Raw genomic sequence first — 24,544 nt, forward strand, 5'->3', positions numbered from 1 at the left:
ACAGTTTGACTGTTCAGTAAAAACTGTAGTTCAAAATAAAAGGTGTATCGACCTTAACTATAATTTTCTCACACGTTTTATCTCATCTTACGTTTAACTTTGGCTAAATTTACCTTTGCCTTTAGACTGTACGTTTAATAGTAACTCTAAAATACTTTTTACCAGTACTTTAATAACCAACTGTTGATTTTTTCAAAATATTAGAAAAGCTTCCAAATGTTAAATTTTTAATACTTTGTTTTAGTTGTTTTGTCTCAAATTTCGGTACACGAAATGCCCATTTTCGTATTTTTTATTCATATTGTAAATAAATACAATGCTGTAGATAATTATAACCTATTTCTATTATTAAATTGACTCTCAGTTGAATTTTGAAAATAGATACTTTCCTCATAGAAAAATAATTCTTTCCTCTCGTATTTTGTAATTCAAAAATAAATTTTGTACTTTTCAATGATCTTTATGACATCGATCTATCATAGTCTCCAAATACTTCCGCTTTAAAATCGCTAAAACTTCTCCAAATCTGCATATAACTGATTAGCGCTCTGTCATCGAGGGTTTCTTTGCTTCCTCTTCCTCCAGTTGAGGAGTGGCTGGTTCAGTTCTTCTTCGATTTGACCTTGAGACTTGCCCTTTGTCTCCGGCAGTAATACGTACAAGCCTGCTGTACCCAGCAGAGTACTGCTGGCACACAAGTAGTATACTGCGTGTAATCCCAAGTAAGACGCTAGTGATCCGAAGTACCGTAATAGTAAGAAATTACTAAGCCAAGTGCAACTTATGAGGAAGCTTGAAGCCAAACTGCGGACCTGAAAATGAAAAACAGATTTATCGGAATAAAATATTTACTAAGAAACATCTGCAATCTTAAATAAACAATTCTAGATCCATTGTTAACTTGTCTGCTAAAGGTACGCGTCTAAAAGCACGCACCGGACGCACCGCACGCACGGATTTTAGTTTACTTTGTATGATTTTACATACTCGTCCCTCATCCGAGCCGTCCGCATCGAAAGACAAAGTAAATCCGTTTAATCCGTGAGTGCGGTGTGTCCAGCGCGTGCCATTGAACGCGAACCTTAGAGTGATCTTTAGTGTAGGTTTTTTGATAGTGGACTACTAAGAAACCATAAAAGTCTGGGCATTAACGCTTAAATTTTTTAAAGTATACTTACATGAACCGAAAAGAGCTCTGATATCAGCACATATGGAACAGAACCAAGTCCGATGTTGTAAAGGAATAAGACTATTGACAACAGAGTAATAGGCGCCCAGATGTCTTCATTTTCTCCTGCACTTTGTTCATACTTCACCGACCAGCTGGTAGGAGTTACATTTTCCAAACTAATCCTGAACAAACCTATCGGATCACCACTGATATTAGTTATACTTTCATTGTATATATCTCTATAGCTTTCTCTATCATGTTCAATTTCTCTCATTTTTTCCTTGATGATCTTCTTGTAGAGCGGTTGTTGGTACCAGGAGTGCATACGTAAGTGAGGGTCGCAGTATACGCCGAGGATGGCGAGACAACAAGCGATGCCTGAACATGACCAGAGTAGAAGAGTCTGAAATATATTACATTTACATCTTAATTGATTACATTTTAAAGAAAATGATTGAATAAACATTTTCACGTCATATTTTAATACAAGCCTTATGTACAGATAACCAACAACTGAGTACAAGAGAAGAGTGAATATTATTTTTTTAAATTGCCTGTGAAAATTTCAATTTACAATTAATTTTCAAATAAATTATAAATCTGTTACCTTTCTGCCGAGCTTGTCAACGGTGAGTGTAGCGAGCGCGGCGCCCAGCACGAGCGCCAGCCCGCACAGCACGCAGCCCGCGTCCCACGCGCCCCATGCACCACGTGGTAGACTCCTGACAACATTCTCCAAATTAGCATTTCCAAATAGAAGCCAAAAATATTTTATAAAAATTCAATATCACGCTAGTCAGCTTTAGGAGCCCAGCAGAATAATATCATTCAGTATTTTATCAGGGGAAGTAGTCATTAAAATGTTCTATTCGGTGTGGGGTAGGCTCCGACCCTCCGTGGGAAGTGAGCTGAAGATGATGATGAGGGGTAAACGATCTTGAATTGATCTTGAACCTTTTTAGACAGCAAAATCTTCTCACTACTTTCACAAGCGGACTCTCTTTCATATTTACCAAATTTAATGGCCTACCCGTTATAAATGGTAAAGTTGTAAGCGGTGAGGTTGAGTGAGGGCAGTTTGTGCGCGGAGTGTCGCAGCAGCGCGGCCGCAAAGCTGCTGACTGCGCCCGCGCCGCTGCCCGCTGCCAGGCACACCAACACGCAACATGAAGCCAGCGCGCGCTGAGAACGACGACGTGTCACTGAAGAGAACACGAGAAATATTTTAAAAGTCTGAGAAATCCTACTCGAAGGACCAACTCATAAACGTAGGACAAGAGGCCATCAGTATGATTCACTTCTAGCTGCCTTACTCAGAGTCGCTCAATAGTTACTGAAACTGCCCCTAAGTGCTGATATCTCATATTAACTGCAGCGCATTGTTAATTAGTCAATAACTGTTAGTAAGTCAAGCCTTTAAGGTCAAGCGATACAAAAAATAATGATTTCTAGAATTAACGTACATAGCTCTCTGCAAGGTGACATCTGTTCCTTCCTATCGCAGTTGGAATCCAAGCCGCTGCTTCTCTTCAGCATTGGTTGGAAGGTGTCAGAGTCGTGCCGGCGTAGATGCTGCCTTCTGCCGACGCACTCCGATGTGCGGATCCTGACCTCCTGCTGCTCGATCACGTCGGTCAGATCCTCGCGAAAGTCGGAGCCATCGAACCAGCACATTACTTTTGCTGCTTCCTAGAGAATTACAATTCATATTAAAACATGCTTATTAAAACTTTAACACTCAGTAGGGGAATATTTATATTAATATCGCGACTAAGAATTATTGTGTCTTCGATTTGAAAGTAAATTGTCGTAGTTCTTACCTGTATTTTCCCAGCGTTGATCAAGTACAAAGGAGTTTCAGGTAGCCAGAGTAGAGACAGTAGTAGCACGGCAGGAGCGACCGCCATGGACAGGGAAAGCGCATGAGGTGATAGGAGCACCCCCGCACAGTACGCGAATAGTATACCGCAACTGTACAAAATAAATCTCTTAAGAATACTTACTCTGAGGACCAAAACATAAACATAGAATTGTTTCTTTTAAAAAGGACTAGTGTGGCTGACTAAGGCCTAGTCACCGCCAACATGGGGGTTGTCTCCAGTCGTACAGGGACGTGTATACCTGCAAGCCAGTGCGGGCATGGCTGCTAGGCCCCGTGCTCGCGGCGCTATCTCTGCGCAGTAGAGCGGGGCCAGTGCCATGGCGCCCGCGCCGCCAGCCCCCGCTGCGACTCGTGCCGTCCACACGCCGCGCGGACCGCACCACGCCGCTAGTGACCAGCTGATCTAGAAGATAGTTTTAGTGATTTATTTTAGAAATTACTCTTGAAATTATACTTAAAAATAAGGAGATAGTTCAACTTAATGGGTTTTTGAGAACCCCTCTATTTTTTAATTGGTTAAAAATATCCACTCACAATAAAACTGAGGCTAATACAGAAAGCGCCAGCTTTACGTCCTCTGCTATCAGCTAGTACCGCGAAAAACGGCGCCGCGGGTAATGCCACAAGACACGGGAGAGCGGCCAGCCAGGCGCCGCCAGCGAGCGCTTCACTGCCTAGCACACCAGACACCCAGCCAGTGCTGCAGCCATGCGTGAAGCATGACAGATTATCTGGAACACGAACACAAAAAAAAAACTGGCATATGACATTTATGTCAAACTCAGTAAATTGTGTTTAGCTCTCTATTGGATTTAAAACACTTAAATGGCGTTGTATCAGTATAATATAAATTGTTCATAATCTTCTTGGCAAAGAATGTATCGTTGCCTGTGGTCTACGCTCACCTCTACGCCTACGATCGCGACTGCGTATGCACCTACGTTCGCGCCCACTACTACTACTAAAGCTACGCCTACGTCTTCGGCTACGCCTACGTCTACACCTACACCTATGTCTACACTTACTTCTACGCAGATGCCTACGGTTACCATAGAAATATTTATGTAATAACAACAGCTTTTACCTGCGACGTTGTCTGCGTAGAATTTTCACAGAAGTAAGATATCTACAGATATTTTTAGATATTAATTAATATATTATAAATACATACAAACAGAAGCGGCGACAAGCCTTCGTACGGAGCCCCGCCATCTTTTTGACGCCGTTCGTTCAATGCGGTTTCTGTAACGAAAAGGACAAAAACTTAACGCTTCAAGATTAATGACCTTTATATTTTGGTCAAGCAAAAATGTAATAAAACGATTCCCAACAAATATTCTGTTACAATATTGCTGCTATTTAGATGCTGCTATAAAAAATACTTAAAATAAATAGAGAAATAAAATAAGTAATTCATTTTGTTTGACAAAACATAGACAAACATTATGTATCATTACAAGTATGATAGTTGGAATGTAAGTAATAATCGGACGATCGCGACATTACTTTATTGGATTTGATGCTGGTTATTGGATAAATCTAGTTTCCTATATTCCCATATTTCCCTCGGGACGCAAACGGTGTGCTCTCAAGATAACAAACTTCACTGTTCAATCGGGCAACTGAATTGCAATATATTGAATATATTTCCACTAGCTATGAACACGGTCTTGCTTACCGTAGCGTATACATTACGAAATTGGTTTTGTATATGGAAAAAAAAACAATTGTTTTGGTTGAGTTTGACACGTACAAACCCGTGTATTTGATTATGAATATTACAGTAATATATTGAGATCTAAAAGAAATAGATCCTTTTGAATATCAATTTTGTGTCAAATTAAATGTGTCACACGACATGACTCTTGCCCTCTTTGTGTCATGATGTGACAAAAATATCTTACTAATATATTTATTATTAGTTTAATATATAATATAATATGTAAAATCATATATTTAATAGTAATTTTATTCAATTTAGTAATAATTTATTATTAGTTTTTTAATCTGATCTTACTAATATTATAAATGCGATGTTTATTAGAAGGTATGTATCTCCAAAACGGCTTAACGGATGTTGTTGAATTTGACATAGATGTAGAACGTAGTCTTCAACGTAGTTAGTTAATTCCGCGCGGACGGAGTTGCGAGCTACAGGTAGTTGTGTTTATAATTTCGATTTTAATTTGAAACTAGAACCCATAGAAAATTAACTTCATCACCTGTCTACCGTGAAGACTTCTAAAATTTTGTAATTAGAAAGCGAAATGTAATTAACTTTTTAATGAACTCAATTAAGTGTTAACGTTCAATTATCAGGTATGATGAAGGGAAAGATTGCTAAGGTAATAAACGAAATTTCAAACGCTCCGGTAATTGAGAGATGACAATACGATGGATTTCAAATTTCCGTACGTATTACGTAAATTCGGAGTTTCATAAAAGTTGTCCTATCAAGGATTTTTGTGTCGAGTACCATCGCGTCGTCATCGACAAAATGTTTTAATATTTGCCCCATTAGGGCTTAAAGTGGACCAGAAAACTCATACTAATTTGATATGAAATTTACGAAGGCGCTTGTCCCAAATATTCATGTTAGTCCCCCATATATTTCCAGTACCGAAATATTGGTATAGAACATATCGTTATCCCTATCATTGTCTTCGAAAGAAAAGAGGTAGCAACATTTCGTTTCGCAACAACAGCAGTGCAAATTAAAGCCATTTTTTGTTGTCTTAAACTGCTTTTATTACAGTTTTTTTATTAGTTAATATACATACTTCTAGCATCGGTTCCCACTGCCAAAAGGCATGTAGAAAAACATATTATCAACGCCAATATTAAAAAAAGACGCCAAAAAAAACTTTTGCACGAATATTCCAGCGATGTATAAACAATTGAATCTCAACTCCGCTAAGTTTGTTATTGCATGTTTAAAAAATATGGCTACAGGAATAGTTTGTTTGTCGCAAACGCTTACAAAGAAGTTGACAAAGTTCACGAGTTAAGTAGGTCAAGTTACATTACTTAGTTCTAACATGAGTGTCGGTTGTACTCTGTCATGTTGGAGACTTAAAAGCTTTGCGGATTTACGACTCAAACAAATGTCGCTAAAAACGTTGATACTGACGAAATATGTGTTATTTTGTGAATGCGTACGTTTTATGAATACAGTTAGCTTTTTATTTTAAACTAGCGGTCGCCCACGACTTCGTCAGCGTAGATAAAACGTATCCTATAATATGCGCGAATGTATTAGCTACATTTCCGTCAAAGGCCTATCATAATTGGTCCAGCCCTTTCAGAGATTACTCGCGATATAGATGATAAGCAAACGCTGCTTGACAGACAGACAAAACATTTAAATGTTTTTGTTATAACTAACGTAAAAACTTCGTGTATTTATGGAATATATCTTTCAATATTACATACAGACACTCAAATTTTGTTAATTGTATAGATTCATTATTACAGGAAATGAGATAAAATTTAATGGGAAAAAGATTCGTTGCAGAGATTTCGTTAATTAAGTAGTATTTCTTCAGAAGAGCTCGGGGCGTTTAATCTTTTGGTGTAATTAATATCCTTTCCCTAAAAAAGACTACAGAGTAGATAGCAATCACATTACTTAAATATATTACTGCTATACTCAGAATCTCTCTCTGAAATGATTACTTAGTGTAGATAATTTATACGTAACTAGTTTAGAGAGAGTAGAATAGAAGTAGTATAGATATAATAACAGCGGTAGAGCCCGCTTTAACATCTTTGCACGAATTGGCCCAGCTCGCCCGGTGAAAATACCACGACCACACAGAAGCCAGGCGTCAAGTGGAAGCAATTCCGCGTTTCGTCTGATGAGTGCACGTCCCGGAGGCCTAATTTAGTCTTCCTTTCCTTCCCACTCTTTTTCTTATAAGGAAAGGATGGGAAGTGGAAGTGGACTTTCCGGATGAGAGGATGCATGGAAAGGGACAATATTTTCTTTCTGTGTATTCTCTCCTCCGTCGATTAAAGGTAGGCAATGCATATGCAATTGCGTATGTCTATGGGCAACGGTCACTTCGCTATTTCAGTGATTTCAGGTTGCCGCTCGCTCGTTTGCCACCTTGTGATATATAAAAAAAGAAAAGAGTACGTATTATAGTAGTATAAACTCACAGATTGATTAAAAAATATACAACGACCAAGTCTATGTATCGAAATGACTACATAATCTCCCTTTGTGTGCCATTTTAAGCTGCTTTAAAACACAGCTGTTGTTTCGTTGCATAAGAAATATGTAGGCTTTATAATCGATATTTTTAACTCAAAGATAGAACTTGCGACCTTCACATAGTTACCAGTTAGTCTTTAGAAAAGATATTTAATATTTCATTCAGAAAAGTTTTCATTACTAAAAATGTTGAGATTTAATGTTATTAACATTTTACTTTCTCTTACATTATCTTTGAAAAAGATTTATTACGGATAAGCGAGAAATTTCTATTAGAAAGAGTAATTGTCTGATTTCTACAGACGACCTCCATAAGTGAGAAACTCGGGTTAGAGAGAAACTGCTATAAGCGAGAGTCATTGTTTGGTTTCGACAAACGACCTCCATAAGCGAGCAACTCGGGTTAGTAAGATACCTCTATGAGCGAGAAAAATATCGCGGTTCTTTAGGCTCTGACTTATCCACTTTCAAATGTTTAACGTTTAAAAGATAAAAAGCGTTTAATGAGACATATTTTTTTCTTATTCTCTGTTACAATTAACTAAATGTTCTTTTATTTAAAAAAAAAATATTAGCAGATTTTTTGCAAATTTGCTAATATTTCTTTTACCATTCCAACTAAGCTCAAGGCTTGTGCTAGGATATGGTTTACGACAATAGTCGAATGGCGGGATTCGAACCCCCGACCTCGTGATCGGAAATCCGTACCCTTAACCATTAGGTTATTGACGATTAAAAATACGTTTCCAGTTAAATACAATTAGCTGTGTAAATCAGAAAGTATTCTCGTGTTAACTATCGGGTGTAATGATGAATAACTGCATAAGTAATGTAGTTATACGTCAAGGTAAATTTTAATGGGTTTTCAACATACAATATTACCACCATATTTCCAGTGTAATTTACATATCATGTATACTACATTTAGATAGTAATCATAATGATATTATGAATGCGATGTTTGTTAGAAGGTATCTCCAGAACGGCTTCGTGGATTTCATTAAAATTCGGCATAGATGTAGAACGTAGCCTGTTACACACAGGCTACTGTTTAAGATTTTTTTTTAATTCCATGCGGACAGAGTTACGGGCAATAGCTGGTATTGATATAAATAGAACACAGTTTGACTCCAATTATAATATAAAATGTATATATTTAATGTACATGTAGAATTGAAAATGCAATATGGCGCCGCGTCGTCTGGGAATCGACAGTATGACAACTTTGCAATAACAGTTGTATTTATTCTATTCCAGCTTTTATTCAAGACTCACTGAGTAAGTTGTCTATATTCGACCTTTTTTTTTTCAGAGGGGAATGCTTTATGCATCCTCCGCGCCCCGGGGGGGACGCGGTAGTTATGTGGGATTCTCCTCCATAGCGGAGGCATACCCACTAAACCCCTCTGTTCCTCCAACGCATCGGGACGAGACCACGGGCACGCTTTCACTCTCGTCCGCGGCCCCGTCTGCGCCAGCTGCCGAGGCAGCTCTCTCACGGGGGGTCTATATTCGACCTGACTATGTTCTATATTAGACTATGGCATAAATCACCCCTCACTTAGGGTAGGTTCCGAGCCCCTCGGTGGGGACGTATAGTGAGCTGATGATGATGATGTTCTATATATCACAAATTTCAACGAGATCTATGCAGTCGTACTGGAGACACCTTCTAACAAACATCATTCATACATTCAAATTTTCATTCATAATGTTAGCGAGATTGGGAAATTTTAATTTCGACATAATAGAACCGAGCGTATAACCAACTTCCTTCAATTTTTTTTATAATTTAAGATATTTTTAATCCATTTTTTTTAATTTTACCGATCGAAAGTTTCTATCTAATTACCTTAACTATCGTTAACAGGGTGATTGATCTATTTTTATACTAGCTTACTTGCTAGCTTCCTTGTTCAGCCATTACACGCCCACAGCTGGGCACAGGCCTTCCCTAAAGATTGCTATAGATTTTATACTAGATTTTGTACAAATTAGTTAAAATATACCCGGACCTAGTCACATTCAAAAGCATGAATACTTTTTATATTAATTTTACTATTCATATTAATTTAAATTGGAAAAAATATTTAAATATTAATAATAGAGTTGGGTAGTTCCTGTAGAGAAGGTTAGGGTCGGTCGTAATTTACGTACTTTACGGGATCGTAAGCCGCTCGTACGGAACCTTCATAAATTAACTTAGAGCAAACTTCCCTAGAGGATGTTAACTATTACACGGAAAGGATGTCCATCCTGATTTTATCATAATTAACTTTAGCAGTTTTAAGTTAGAATATCGTGAGCAACGGTCTCCCGGACCGTAGTCACATGTCCATGAAAAATATATTGGAACATGGCGGCAATCGAGGTCATATACCAATATATTTTTCTATTTTCGAATTTCATATACAATTTATTCGACATGAAAAAGTATGGAATGACGGAGTGAACCCGGATATGCGTAGGAAAGGGGTAGATTCGGATATGACGGCTGATAGAGATGTATGGAGGAGTAGTACATACTGTGCCGACCCTCAATAGGGATAAAGAGATGGTTGATGATATACATTTATTCGACATTCTTAGGGACATTCTCAAAGTCAACCAACCTGCATTTGTCCATCGTGGTTGACTATGGCCTAGTCACTAACTTGGGTAGGCTTCGAGCCCTTAGTAAGGATATATATAAGCAAACGAAACACACAACATATACCGTTTCTATGTTAGACATATGATTAAAAAGAGTCTGAAGGGAAAAAAGTAAAGCAAAATAAATAACGTACCAAATTCACAGTGGTTTAATAATTATAAGCAACCCCTTAGTATTGATTTCTGTCAGTAAATCTATTCTTAGAGATATACTTCTTAAGAGCTTACAAAGGCCCTTAGTGTAGATTTAGTATAAGAAAATTAAGCGAGGATCTAGCTATTAATTTTGAATGTGACAGTGTGCAGTTAAAGGAGTGAGTTTTTATTTATTAATTTCAGAATAGCAAATGTAAGTGTCCCAGTTAAATGATTGTCCACTTGATTAAATATTAAACAGTAAATGTACATTTTTAAATGTAATCATATATTTAAACCCAAGTGGAAAAAGATCCATTTTTACAGAACCTGTTATACTTAAATACAGGATGATGTTATCGTAAAAAAATTTAAGTCTGAATTTTATTTTTATTGCGGAAGTTTAGGAAGGTTGTTTTCTTATAAATAAAACGGTAGACACCCGTAAGAGAAAATGAACCTTACAGTTATGAACATTCGGTTTATATTCGTTCATCAAATATTTTTTTATTTAAACACGAGTAATTTTAGGAATAATACTTCAGGTTTATGGTATTACTTGATCTCAACTTGAAATTAAGCTTATTGAGCGATAAATATATTTTAACTTTTAATAATTTAAATGAGTTATTTCTGAGAGAGTTCTTTGTTCTGTGTTCTGTATTCTGTTATGTGTTTTGTTCTGTGTTCTGTTCTGTAGTCTCTCGCACTACGCATACCTTAAAACGACCGAGTTATTAAAATGAACTCTCAAAGTTAATGTAAGGAAGAAGTTTTAAAAATACTAAATTTAATTAAATAAAAACAAATCAGTGATTGTATAATAAGATTCGACAAATGTGCGATCACTTGCAAGTTTAAATAACTTCACATCATTTAAAAAGTTTTGAACTCTTTAATTTGACAATAAGTAACAAAAAACATCTTGCTTATTCTGCTCTAAGTTACGTCCTCAAGTTAATCCATTTACCGTAATAATAACTTAATAACTTTTCAAATAAAACCTTGAAACTTTTAAGGAAAAGTATTAATATAAAGAAAATGTTTTTTTTACAGGTTAAGTTAGAGTTAAGTTAATTGTCGAGTTTAATAAATGTTATTACAAAAAAACATATTTAAATAGCAAAAAGACAATAATTGTAATTTAATTTCTTAGTTATGTGCAATTTTCATTATGTTAGTTATTGTTTCTTGGTTTAATCTGTATTACCTATAATAAAAACTTTTCTTTCTTTCTTAATTTGAAATCTAAATAAGAAATTAACTTTTGCATTAGTTTTTTAGACCAAAATCTCTTAATCGTCAACCCAGAAACCTTCAGAAACCTATGACACGTTTTTCTTATTTTTTAATGCTTCGGCGATTGCGTTCATATAACTGTGACTTAGCGTGCTAGAAGACATATCAGAGTCCATTAGGGAATAGTTAGTTGCAAGCCACAATTAAGCATTCCCCAGAGATACTCCGCATTGTGCACGATAACAGAACACATATCGTTGTTATTTTAAGTTAAGGCACAAACTAACAAATTTTTATATATTTTTAACCAAAATTAAAAATATATTATACATTAATGTCTTTTTTCTTTTAAATCTACTATTATTAACCGTAGTAATCGTATCAACAAAGCGACCGCTGCTCATAAACATAATTGCATATACGTTGTCTACCTTCAATCGACAGAGGAGACGCTCTGAATGAGAACATTTTTATGCCAAATATGTTACACTAGCTGTCGCACGCGACTCCGTCCGCGCATAATTAAAAAATATATAGTAGCAGATTCTCAGACCTACTGAATATGTATATAAAATGTCATAAAAATCTATCAAGCTGTTTCGTAGGAGTGAGTTAACATTGTGACACGAGAATTTTATATATACGATTATACATGTTTTATTTCAAAACTTTTATTAAGCTATGTGTCTATTTAAGATCTATTTAAGTTTGACAACTGACGCCTATAAAATATCGAATTTATTTTGTATGAGGATTAATGTCGTACTTAATGGACGATTATCATAGTGTCGAACCGCCGCAGATAACGAATAACTGTAAACTATCAAGAATCAGTCTTGTATTATTTATAATAAAATTAATCGAACAAATGGGTACTTTAATTTAGGTATTTAACAACTTTTTCAATTTATTACAGTTATTTGGCTATGTATCGCACAATTAATTAAAAAAAAAATATTTTCTGTTCGTCAACACCGCTATTTTTCGTTTAATGTCTTAATTCTTTATACAGTTATGAAGGATAAAGTAGGAATAGAAAGAAACAATGTTACTTATATTATAATTCAAAAACAATAATCACGAATTTTCGATTACAAGTTCTATGAGAACAACCATCGAAAATCGAAAAAAATCTCAATCGATTTTACTCAACCCATATCTCGTGAAATGTCAATTGATTTGTCAAACTAATCGTAAATAGATACACTATAAGATGCTAAGATTATTTAAAACTAAGTAAATTTAACTTTTTAATTACTTTTTATGAAGGTCAGTTTATACATAAAATCCAATGCTTTTATCTGAAAAGCTTCGAGAGTTTTTTAAAAGCGACATTCGTATATGGACATTAGCTTTTAGCAGAAGCTTTTGTTATATATGTAACATATTCGCTATTGTCTCTCTGTCATATAGATTCTTATATAAAACACTATATTAAGCTGGTTTTTGCACGCGACTTCGTTTACGCAGAAATAAAAAAAGGTTGTGAATATCATTAAGATTTCTTGAACCGTTACAGTGTTATCGAGTAAATATTTGAATTAAACGTATCCCATGGGATTTCTGGTACGGATTTCTGGTATCATAGGTAGCCTATGTCTTCTCCCAGACTGATCTACATCTGTACCAAATTTAATCAAAATCAGTACGGCCGTTTGGTCATTTCTAGTTTAAACATACATTCAAACATTCGCATTTTTAATACTAGTAAGATTTCATCCAATAGGTAGTATAGTTGTATTCAATTATTAAACTATACTAAGAGTAGTCTTTAGTGATAGTTTAATGAGACTTAAACTATAGCTTTTAGCGTTTTCAAACAAAGATATGCTTTACTTATATCGAGTGATCCAACTTGACCCACTTTTCAATTGCACTTGTGCTGCTCGCTTGGAAAAACGCTGACGGCTTCCGCCCACTTACCTTACACTAACAAACAACAGTGCTTTACCGTCGACATATCAAAAGTATCAAGTTATTGTGAACGCGGTATAAATAAATCTCAATGCAGTAAATATCAATTGTATTGAATCGCGCTATAATAATACAAAAAGCAAACACTATTAATATTTTAACGGCTATATATGAATTTATTCCATTGAGACTTTCTGTTGCCCAAACGGTTTATTAGAAAAATGTAAAAAAGTTTATTTCTTATCATCGTCATAAATATATATATATAAAAGAAAGTCACGTTAGTTACACTATTTATAACTCAAGAACGGCTTTACCGATATGCCTGAAAATTGGTGAGGATGTAACTTAGAGGCAGGAGACAGACGTAGGATACTATTTATTATTTTTTTTCAATTTATGCCTTGAAGAGCTGCTTTTTATTTAACTAACAAATATTAAGTTTTTTTATATATCCACGCGGACGCAGTCGCGGGCGACAGCTAGTAATCATATAAATAACACACCTTTTCACATTCAAATATAACTCAAGCGACACTTTATTTATAAGTTAGTATCAAGTTAATGTTGCCAGTCGTTTACTTTGCATCTCTCGTTGCAGCTCATGAAAATTTCATGCGAGATAATCTTAATATAATTTATTCCATCTCGTCCTGTCATATCTAAGATAAGCCAACGTAGAATATATAGCGTCTGTTTCCACTGCAAGACTACTCCGAAAATGTTCATCGCTATTAAATTATTTTATTTGAATACCTACTTTGAATACTTTGAAAAAAAAAACGAATTTTCAACGTGTATCCAAAATTATTTGAATTTAAAAATCTCACTATCGCACTCGGTTGTTTTATACTAAATCTTAGCTAAGAGTCTCCCTCAATATTTAATTATTATAAATGCGAATGCTTGGATGGATGGATGGATATTTGTTTGAAGTTATCTCTGGAACGGATCTTGCTGAAATTTGAAAAAAAAAACGAATTTTCAACGTGTATCCAAAGTTATAATATTTAAATTTAAAAATCTCACTATCGCACTTGGTTGTTTCATACTAAAGCTTGGCTAAGAGTCTCCCTCAATATTTAATTATTATAAATGCGAATGTTTGGATGGATATTTGTTTGAAGTTATCTCTGAAACGGATCTTGCTGAAATTTGATATAGATGTAGAACATAGTCTGAAAGAATACATCTTCTTCTTGTCTTATTATCAGCCATGAGACGCCCACTGCTGGGCATAGGCCTCCCCCAAAGATCGCCACGATGACCGGTCTTGTGCCACCTGCATCCAGGACGCTTCCGCAACCTTGACCAGGTCAGAATAGATAGGTTACTAATATACTTTTCTAAGTCCTTGCTGACGGAGTGGCGGTCGGCAGTTTGTTATTTAATATCTCTATCTCTGATAGTATAATGCATCTATTTTACTCCTAACGGGTTTATAAATGTAACTTTAAAATTACTAAAAATCAATCTTTATTGTGTATTTCATATTTTGTAGGTTTTTAGTGACGTATAGTAGTCGACGGACATAGTTCAATCGAGTATACTACGGCAGCCAAAAGGTTAAATTTAGTTTGCAATTTTTTTTTATTCAAAGGGGTTTTATATTGTGAAATGTTCCAACATATTTCAAGGTTAAAACATCGAATATCTTAGAATATTTATTATAATACGTAGTAACTTGGAAAAAAAGCGTTAATATCTCCCGAGGGAAAGATCGTCCTTGTAGTTTTTTTTCATATAATTAATGGTGACAGACCTTCAGTAATTTATCATTCGGTGAGCGAGAACCTTTTTTGTATCGTAAGGAACGGGACAAATACAAAAAATATCCTTCATTTATTCAAATATACGGTTAAGTTTTGGTATGTTTTTATTAGCTAAAATCGGATTTTTCCGATCGGAATTTAGGTTTTTAAAAATCAAATACGTCCACTTTCCAATTCGCGATTTTAATGGTCAATATTAAAATATTCCCTTCCAGGTACAAAAATAATAAATTCAGACCAAATCAAAATAAATTGAATATTTTAAATTTTGCCAAGCAAAAATTCATTTTTTTTTGGAGAAACAAATTTATATGATCAGAGAAAAATGTGGTCGGATCGATAACAAACAAAAATCGTGCACAGAATCCAATATTTACTTTTAGTATACGTTTCCACTAGCATTGTTAATTTCAACGGAAGAAATTGTCTCAGTCGCTAGAAATTACCATATCTTTCCATAGCAGTTAACGTCATTTCCATGAGTAAATTGAATTATAGTATTAATAATGAAATGCAGGCGTTTTGCCAAACCGTTACATTTTTCTGTTGGTGTAAACGTCCTGAGTTACTTCTTTTCTTTCATGGATGTAAATTATACAACGAAATCGACTATTAATACAAGAAATTCATAATTTCTTAAAAAATTAAACGAGTTAAAAAATTTATTAACCAATTTGTAATTAAAATTTCATTTTTAATTTTAACCTATGACTATTCTAACGGACGCAAATAAATTAATAAAAATGCATAATAACTTATAATATAATACCAATTTTTATTGTGAATAAAACGGAAAAAAGTTATTTTCTGTTATAAAATCAGCGAATACCAAACCTTGGTGGTTTCATTTACTTTATTAAGACTAATAGACATCGTGCTCCAGAATTAATGTAATCCTCTCCAGTTAATGGCCGCGTAACTGTTATACGAACATAAATATATCAGTTGTAACACGTTAGCAAAGCTATAATTCATAATTTAAGAAAAAAAAAACATAAATTACCGTAGACTCCTGTCAAAAAAATTACAGCAATATTACATGACTACTAAATCTTTGTTTAGGGCTCAGTTTAATCAGAGATTTTATATTATAAATAGTATTTTGATACAGGTACGCATACGTGGTATAGAATCATTGTAAGCTAAGCGTACGTTTCCACTAAAATTTCGTACAAAAACTTGTGACAGTGGAAATCCAAATAATAATATAGGGGATAAACGCAATTACACGCAATTTATAGAAACAATATTTAGTAGTCTGATCCAGTAACTTTGGAAAAAACTCAGAGTATTTTAATTTAGAACACGCTTTATATTTCATAGTTAGATTTACGTTCAGACGCGGGCGGTCCTTTACAAAGTTTTCGGAGTTCCTCTCTCCCATTATTTCATACAGACCGCAAACCGCCAACGCCACGTTCATTTTGTATTCGGAATTGCAACGAAATGAATCTGTTCCATAATGAGATTTTACCACTACAAACTTCGAATCTAAAAAAAAATAAAAAAAAAGAATTTAATGTAGACGAAAGTGTTGATAAATATTTTTTCTATACAATACCTTTATCCGATTTAATTTTTTGGTATTCGTTTGGTTTTTAAGGCAAACACATTTTGTTTGAATCTTGAAACTATAAATTGAACTAAAATACAAAATCCTTTTTGTATTCAAGGATAGACCCTGGATTGGAAATATATTATTAATGTATTTAATGTTTGAGACAGACAAGTTATGGATCGTGTGGGCATAATTCAAACGAAATTAACTCAATAGCGCCCCTGTTAAGTTCTAAAAACTGTCAAAAGATACTTGTATAGTCCTAAAAGGATCTTGTAGCCTACAAGTACCAGGATTATAAGGGGGTAAAAATTTCCTAATTTCTTCCGAAAGTCATCTACACCTCCAAGTAATTGATCTTCAACTTATCCAGGAGGTTTACGGTTCGTTCCTTACAGATTCTCGAACTACTATTCAACTCGAGTTTGGTCACCGAGGGTGGTTTCAGTGTGTCAAATTCCACATAACCGTCTTCTTCCCTTAAGGCAGGGTATCTTTAGTAATGAATCTGTGTACTAGGGAAATTTTCATTTGATGGCTGTTGCCCGCGTCTCCGTTCGCGGGGAATTAAAAAAAATGCCTATATATTTATCCAGACTATGTTCTACATATATGCTTAATTTCAGCGAGATCCGTTCAACCGTTCCGGAGATACTCTCAAACAAACATCCATCCATCTAAACATTCGGATTTATAATATTAGTAAGAAGTAAGAGAATATATTAGTATGGAAAATGCAACCTTTACTTTTATATCTGACCTTTATAAAAGCTATGAGTTTAAATAACATAAATTGTACCCTTTGATATAGACAAAGCTAGGGATAAACGTTGTAATATATTTATAGAAAATCGTTGCGTAGCCTATTGAAGCGCTTTACTCATATTGATCCGAGGCTTAGGGGGATTAATAATTCACGGCCAGATGTGATCATGTTACTAGAATATCTACTCATAATATTTTCAACACACCAATAAAAGTTTAGCAACAATTTTTATTCCACAAAATCTGAGTTAAACGAAAACTTCGAGGAGATAAAAATTAATATCACTTAAGTGTTGCCTCAGTGTAATATTAGCTAACAGTGTTAGAGCCCGCTTTAACATCTTCGCACGAATCGGCCCGGCTCGACCGGTGAAATACCACGACCACACAGAAGACAGGTGTGAAGTGGAAGCCTAATTTAATCCTCTTTCCCTTCCCACCCTTTTTCCCATAAAGAAAGGATGGGAAGTGGAAGTGGACTTTACGGATGAGAGGATGCATGAAAGGGGAAAATATTTTCTTTCTGTCCATCCTCTCCTCCGTCCATTAAAGGAAGGCAACGCATATGCAATTGCGTGTGTCCATGGGCAATGGTCACTTCGCTATTCAGCGATTTCAGGTGGCCGCTCGCTCGTTTGCCACCTTATGATATAAAAAAAGAGAGTACCTTAGTTACAAGTAAACGATAACAAATGTAGTTATTCATTTATTTCGTGTTGCTAACTTTAAGTTAAAAAAAGTCTTACTTTACCAACTTGACAGTCGAGTAATTAAGTGAATTATTATATATCAAAGTTAAAGTATAAAGAAGTCGAAGTACAAATTTAGTAGAAAAAAAATATTTTTCTTGTAAAAGATAATTTCTACTAAAACTAAATGTTAAAGATGCAAATAACAAGATATAAGGAGAGATGCCAAGAAATATGTTAATCAGATACCACTCTATGAATATTCAGAGATAGTTAATTAAAAAACAATGTTCAATTTTTTTTAATAATTGTTAAATATCGTACTTCTTACTTATATTATAAATGCGAATGTTTGGATGGATGTATGTTTGAAGGTATCTCCAGAAAGGCTGAAAGGATCTTGATGAAATTTGGCATACATATATAACATAATCTGGAAAGACACATAAGCTACCTATTATGTTTCTCTTAATTCCGCGCGGACAGAGTCGCGGTCGACAACTAGTATACTTATAAAAGCAGATTATGATTATACTTTACTTCCTAAGTAAACTTTACCTTTATATTTTATTTATCAAATTAAAGTTATTAATTTGAAAAAAAAAATACAAAACTATGGTTATGTTTGTTTACGTAAGAACCATTGTTGTCCAAACCCTGCTATAATATAATTTTCTTAATAACAGGTACGTACAAAACAACGTTCTCCCTCAAGAATCTGAAATGTACTTAACGGTTTACAAAGCACAGTATGAACCTCTCAACCTCTGACAAGTGGAGTGTTTTCCTAAAATAATATCCCCCTTAAACATTATTGGATTGAACAACTGAACGAGAAATTATATTACATCATTTTTCCTATAATTATATTGTCACCCGCAACTCTATCCTAGCAGAATTAAAAAAACTTTATAACTAGCCTTTGCGTTGTTCCAGACTATGTTCTAAATTTGTGTCATATTACAGCGAGATCCATGTAGCCATTCTGGAGATACCTTGTAAGTAATTATCCATCCATCCATCTAAACTTTGGCATTTATAATATACTAGATTTTAACCGCGACTCTGTCCGCGCGGACTTAAAAAAATAATTAGTCTATATGTTCTTCCTCACTATGTTCTATATCTACGCCAAATATCAGCAGGATCCGTTCAGGCGTTCTGGAGTTATCTTCAAACAAACATCCATCCATCTAAACATTCGCATTTATAATAATATTATAATAAGAAATAATTATTAAGATAAAGCTTTAGCTTTCGTAATATTTATAGTACAAAATCAACGTAATATAATAATAGAAAGTTTAGATGGATGGATGTTTGTTAGAAGGTATTTCCTAAACGGCTCCAAGGAACTTAATGACATTTGGCACAAATATAGTCTGGAAGACCACATAGTCTACTAACTAATTAAGTTTTTTTTAATTCAACTAAAAATAAAACATTAAAAATGAAATACAAAAATTATAATATTGTTTATCCTTTTTCGAAGATATCCTTCAATTATATCGTCGACGGTTACCAAGGACGCAGAGCAGAAAGGGGCTCTCACTCAATCTAAACGAGAAAAGCTTTCTGAGCGATTCCTTTCTATTCCTATTCCATCAGCGTGACTCGCAAATTACCTCGTGAATGTACCGAAACGAAATGGGATACCCTTTCCAGTTATGTACTCCTAGTACTTTGTTCAAATTAGTTTTCTCTCAGAAGCTCATTTCTTAACGCTAATTGAATCGAATAAAGTTTTCTTCATTAAACTTAATATATCTTTTTATCTAGTTTATTTTTTATTTAATAAAACTACAAGCTAAAAAAAAATCATCCCAAAAATCCTAATGAGGCTAACCTATCATATTGTACCTAAGTAATGTAACAAAGTCTTAAGTTAACAATACTTTTTCTAGCCAATTCATTAATATATTAAAACTTCTTACTCTCTCCATTAGTAACTTTGGTTCTCAATTTGGATCTCATAAACATCAAAGAAAATGAAAAATACAAAGAAAACAAAAAAAGACAGATTTGGAAAACGAATCGACGAACGAAGCACAAGCGTACAGCTTAGTTGGAATGGTAAAAGAAATATTAGTAAATTTACAAAAAAAAAAATATTTGGTGTAAACTGGCCATAGATAAATGAAAATTAAAATTTTATAACTACCGTCGTTATAAAAATAAAATATAGAATTTTCTTTAAAAGCACACTCTTCAAGATTTTCCTTATAACATGTAATTATTTACCCTGGAATGTTACACGAATCCTTTTTTATACAAGATCAATGTTTATAGAACAATTACGCTAATTAATAAATAAAATTAAAAAATATTACGATGTTTTTCAAATATATTTAATACTATTAATAAATTGAACATCCTTGTAATCAGATTTAGTAACAGACAAGGATACAATAGGTACAAAATTTAAAATAACCTCAAATTTTAAAACTTACCTTGGCATGTTTTCCATTTTCAGGCTTTTCTTAATGTGTTCTTTTAATTATTCCAAATATGTATTAACAATGTTTATTATATTTATAATCATTGGAAAAACAAGCATTATTTCCCGCCTATTTACAGAACGTCCTTTCACGGTGAAAGGCGGGCGCGAACTGAAGGCGCCATTCGATTGACATCGGGGTGTTATTTGATATCTATAGAGCTGCAACTAAGACGTAAATCAAATGTAATATCTATTTTCGTTATTGATCGATTAAGACGGGAAAGTTTGGATAACGTGTTTACTTTTGATTTGGGTTAAAAAATATATTCTACTTTCTATCAACAGAACGTAATTATGAAAGATTTTTAAAATTTTAAATCACATTATCGTGGGTATCAACAATCGAAACACTAATTTAAAATATTGTTATCTATTTTTTTTTAATTAATTAGAAATATTGAATAGTAATTGGTATAGATAAGTCCAGTTTACTGCTTCATTTAAAATACTATCGTTGAATAATCTTATTTCCTACAAATATTATAAAAGGATGTTTCTTTGAAATCTAAACGAATCTTTATGAAATTTACATAGATATAGAAAGTAATCTAGAAGAACACATAGGCTACTTATTGTGTGTTTTTTTTAATTCTTGACTGTGTGTGTGTGTAATTGTGACTTAGAAGGCAGCCAAATACTCCTAGATAATCTATACCATCGTAAAAATATCCTGTAATGACAAATTATGTTTATACATATGTCATTAGACACATGGAATAAGGTAAAATGACCTCACTTTGCGTCTATAACCCATGTCAATCGTTACGTAAAACGTAAATTACCATCGTAAATAACAAAGTAACAACTCTATATGTGTCCCTATAAATTAACGTTGGAAATTGTAGCGTACGTCCCGTCTCCCCCGGACCGCCCTCCGTCCCCCCGCCCGCCCAGCAACAGTTTGCCTGAAATGTTGCCAGGATATAGATGTAATTTCCTCAATTTATTATAAATAGCTCCTTGTTTTATAGAACTAAAAATAGAGTGTAGTTATAAATTTATAACACAGTAAATAAATAACATATGTAGCTAAGAAAAATCGATTATTCCTCAAAAAAATCGGGAAAATATTTCTAGATCTATTCACAGATTTCTAGAAAATGTTTACACCTACTACCTTCAAAACATAATATAACTTTTTCTTTTATCTTTTGGCTAATAACATAATTTCATCGTATCTCAAAATTTACACAAAATGGCCGTCATGAATTTGACGTTTCACTGTTTAAGCTTTTTATGAAAACCTATATATGTATTCACAAGTAAACAATACTTTATAACTGGCTGCATTGATCGTTTAAAAAGAAAAAAAAAACGCTTATAAAACGTCCAATTCCAATTAACACGCGAAGAAATTACTTTTCCTGTCCCGCGACAACCCTTTGGCGTTTGCAAACTCTATATGGGACGGTACAAACCATTTTATTTTACATTCTATTCACACAAAAATCGATTATATTTCAAAGGAATAACGGTTATCGTAGATACATTTAGTATATTTGTTATAAACATTATTTGTTTCGTTCACTTTTATAATAGTCTCTAATAGGCGTATTATTTTGATGACCCATTGTGTATATCCTATATTTAGTAACTGTACAATGACCATTAAAACTTTGGTCATAAAATGTACGTAATATTAAAAGTTTTAAATGACCAAATAAACTCACATTTCTTGATATGAAATGTTGAAGACGTATTAAAGCGAGAAATACTTACGACGATTTCATTTTTTTTTTTAATTTATAAAATTGTATTCAAATTTGTGTTTCCAATACTTATCAAATATCCTTCATATTATACTATAGGCCTAATTTAGTCTTTTTTAATTTCCCACCCTTTATCCTATAAGAAAAGGATGGGACGTGTAAGTGGATTTTCCGGATAAGGGGATGCTTGGGAAGGGAAAATGTTCTCTTTCTGTGCGTCCTCTCCTCCATCGATTAAAGGTAAGCAACGCATCTACAATTGCTTATGTCTATGGGCAATCGTCGATTCGTTATTTCAACGATTTCAGGTGCCGTTCGCTTGTATCTTATAATATAAAAAAAAACGAAGGAAAACCTTTGAATACAAGTATTAAAACAAATTTTCTGTGTTTAAGTAAAATTTCACATAGACACTTGATTTTCAAAGCTCTTAAGTTAATGGTGACCTAGATAGACAATAGGAATAACTTAGAGTGAACTTGACTATAGAACTAAGTTAAGTGCATCTCAATACAATGACCTTGACCTTGTGATGTGTCATAGACAAAAGACGAGCGTAACTTAAGCTATACATAAGCATACTCAAGTCTTATTTAACACGACTTTGTAACATGAAACGTATTAATTTACTTCTAATTTGATAAATAATATTTTATGTCGTATTTTTTAAGTTTTGGGGAGTGGTAGTCTAAAACCTCGTCATAAATAAACAGAGAGGGGTCAAAAAGTTGCTAAAATAACATCACATTACCAGGGGACGGCTCCTTAGTTAATTGTTAACTATATAATACATCCATTCCATGTTACCATTTATCAATTTTACCGTACATTTTCACTGCGGTGACATTTCTATTAATACTGTCTATGGTTTGTCAAAAAGGAAAAAAGGGATGTCAATATGTATAAGTCAATACGTATACGTACAATTTGTATGCAATACTAGCGCTCGCCCACGACTGTTCGCGCGTTTTATGTCTATGCCAAATTTCATCGCGATCCGTTTAGCCGTTCTGGAGATACCTTTAAAGAAACCATCCATCTAAACATTCTCAGTTATAATAGTAAGATCCATACAAATGGCACTACAGTGGACTTTTACGATTATACTTTAACGTCCCTAGGGTTACTATTACGATAATTTAGGGCGAAATGTTTACATTTAGGGCGTGTATTACGAATCGCGATACCAAATGAAACATGTTATTCAGTAAAATTACTTTAATTTTGCTTTCAACTTGATTAATTTAATTGTTTAGAATATTATGCGTGAATAGATTTTATTTGTGAGTACAATTTTTCACCCATATTCTTCCACTTTTTTAACCAAATAATAAAAAAATTCAACCAACATTATTTGCAATAACAAACTATTAAGCTAATTGTTATTGTCTAAACAAACTCAGAACATAAAGGAAAAGTTTTACTTAACTAGATCCATATTTTATTACCGGTGCGGCATAAATCTTTTCTATCTGATCTTAACGTTTGGTGTATCGAAAATGATTTATAATATTCATATTTGGGATGTTTTCTGTAAGTATAGGTTTAAAAAACTAATACAGGGTGGCCCATAAGTCCTTTGATATGAAAAAAAAATATTAAAATAAAACTAATTACATTATGAATTAAATTTTTATTTACAAAAAAAGCTTAAAAAACGGGAATTATTTTTTGAACATAACATTTTCTAAATGTAATCGTTGCGATCACGGCACTCTTGCAAACGACGTCTAAAATTGTCGATGACTGCGCGGCACGTCACTGCTGAAATGCTTGTCATTTCTCTGCGGATGTTTTCTTTTAGGGCCTCAATTGACCGCGGGTTTGTGTCGTATACTTTAGCCTTAAGGTAGCCCCACAAAAAAAAATCCATCGGGGTCAGATCTGGACTACGTGGAGGCCAGGAAATGTCTCCTCTCTTAGAGATCACTTTGCCAGGAAAAAGTTGACGGATAACGGGCATAGCAGTGTTAGAGGTGTGAGAAGTGGCCCCATCCTGTTGAAACCACGTCCTGGCATTAAAGCCTGAAAAGTTTTGCAATTCTGGTATGAAAAACTCTTCGATCATAGCCACATATCGCTCCGACGTAACAGTAACTGCGCGCCCTCTGCCATCCTCAAAGAAGTAAGGCCCTAGGATACCATGGGCTGACATAGCGGCCCAAACAGTCACTTTCGGACTATGTAAGGGCTTCTGATGCTTAAGTTTTGGAATGATGGGGCTCCAATAGCGGCAATTTTGTTTACTAACATTCCCGTTAAGATGGAAATGAGCCTCGTCAGAGAACATTATGTTGTTGAAGGAAGTAAACCGATTCAACATTTCATTCGCATAATTTTGT

General features: G+C 34.1%; 1 protein-coding gene across 1 annotated transcript; it reads right to left on the reverse strand.

The window, feature by feature from the left end:
• Nucleotides 1-419: 419 nt before the first annotated feature.
• Nucleotides 420-20,569, reverse strand: LOC106113604 (facilitated trehalose transporter Tret1-2 homolog). The gene is made up of 10 exons (XM_013306441.1): nt 20,444-20,569; nt 4,225-4,295; nt 3,588-3,784; nt 3,293-3,456; nt 2,992-3,142; nt 2,635-2,860; nt 2,202-2,373; nt 1,779-1,893; nt 1,179-1,574; nt 420-812 (listed from the first exon to the last, which is right to left on the reverse strand). Exons 1-10 carry the CDS (start codon nt 20,458-20,460, stop codon nt 552-554), a joined length of 1,770 nt encoding a protein of 589 aa, XP_013161895.1. The 5' UTR covers nt 20,461-20,569; the 3' UTR covers nt 420-551.
• Nucleotides 20,570-24,544: the final 3,975 nt, after the last annotated feature.

Source organism: Papilio xuthus, unplaced genomic scaffold (assembly GCF_000836235.2).
Source record: "Papilio xuthus unplaced genomic scaffold, Pxut_1.1 DF829758.1, whole genome shotgun sequence".
NCBI lineage: Eukaryota > Metazoa > Arthropoda > Insecta > Lepidoptera > Papilionidae > Papilio > Papilio xuthus.

What these genes read in the sequence shown, in the direction of transcription:
- LOC106113604 (XM_013306441.1), bottom strand. An exon ending in GTATTAGCCTCAGTTTTATT is followed by an intron (nt 3,457 to 3,587) that starts GTGAGTGGATAT and finishes ACTATCTTCTAG; the next exon opens with ATCAGCTGGTCACTAGCGGC. An exon ending in ATGCCCGCACTGGCTTGCAG is followed by an intron (nt 3,143 to 3,292) that starts GTATACACGTCC and finishes TATTTTGTACAG; the next exon opens with TTGCGGTATACTATTCGCGT.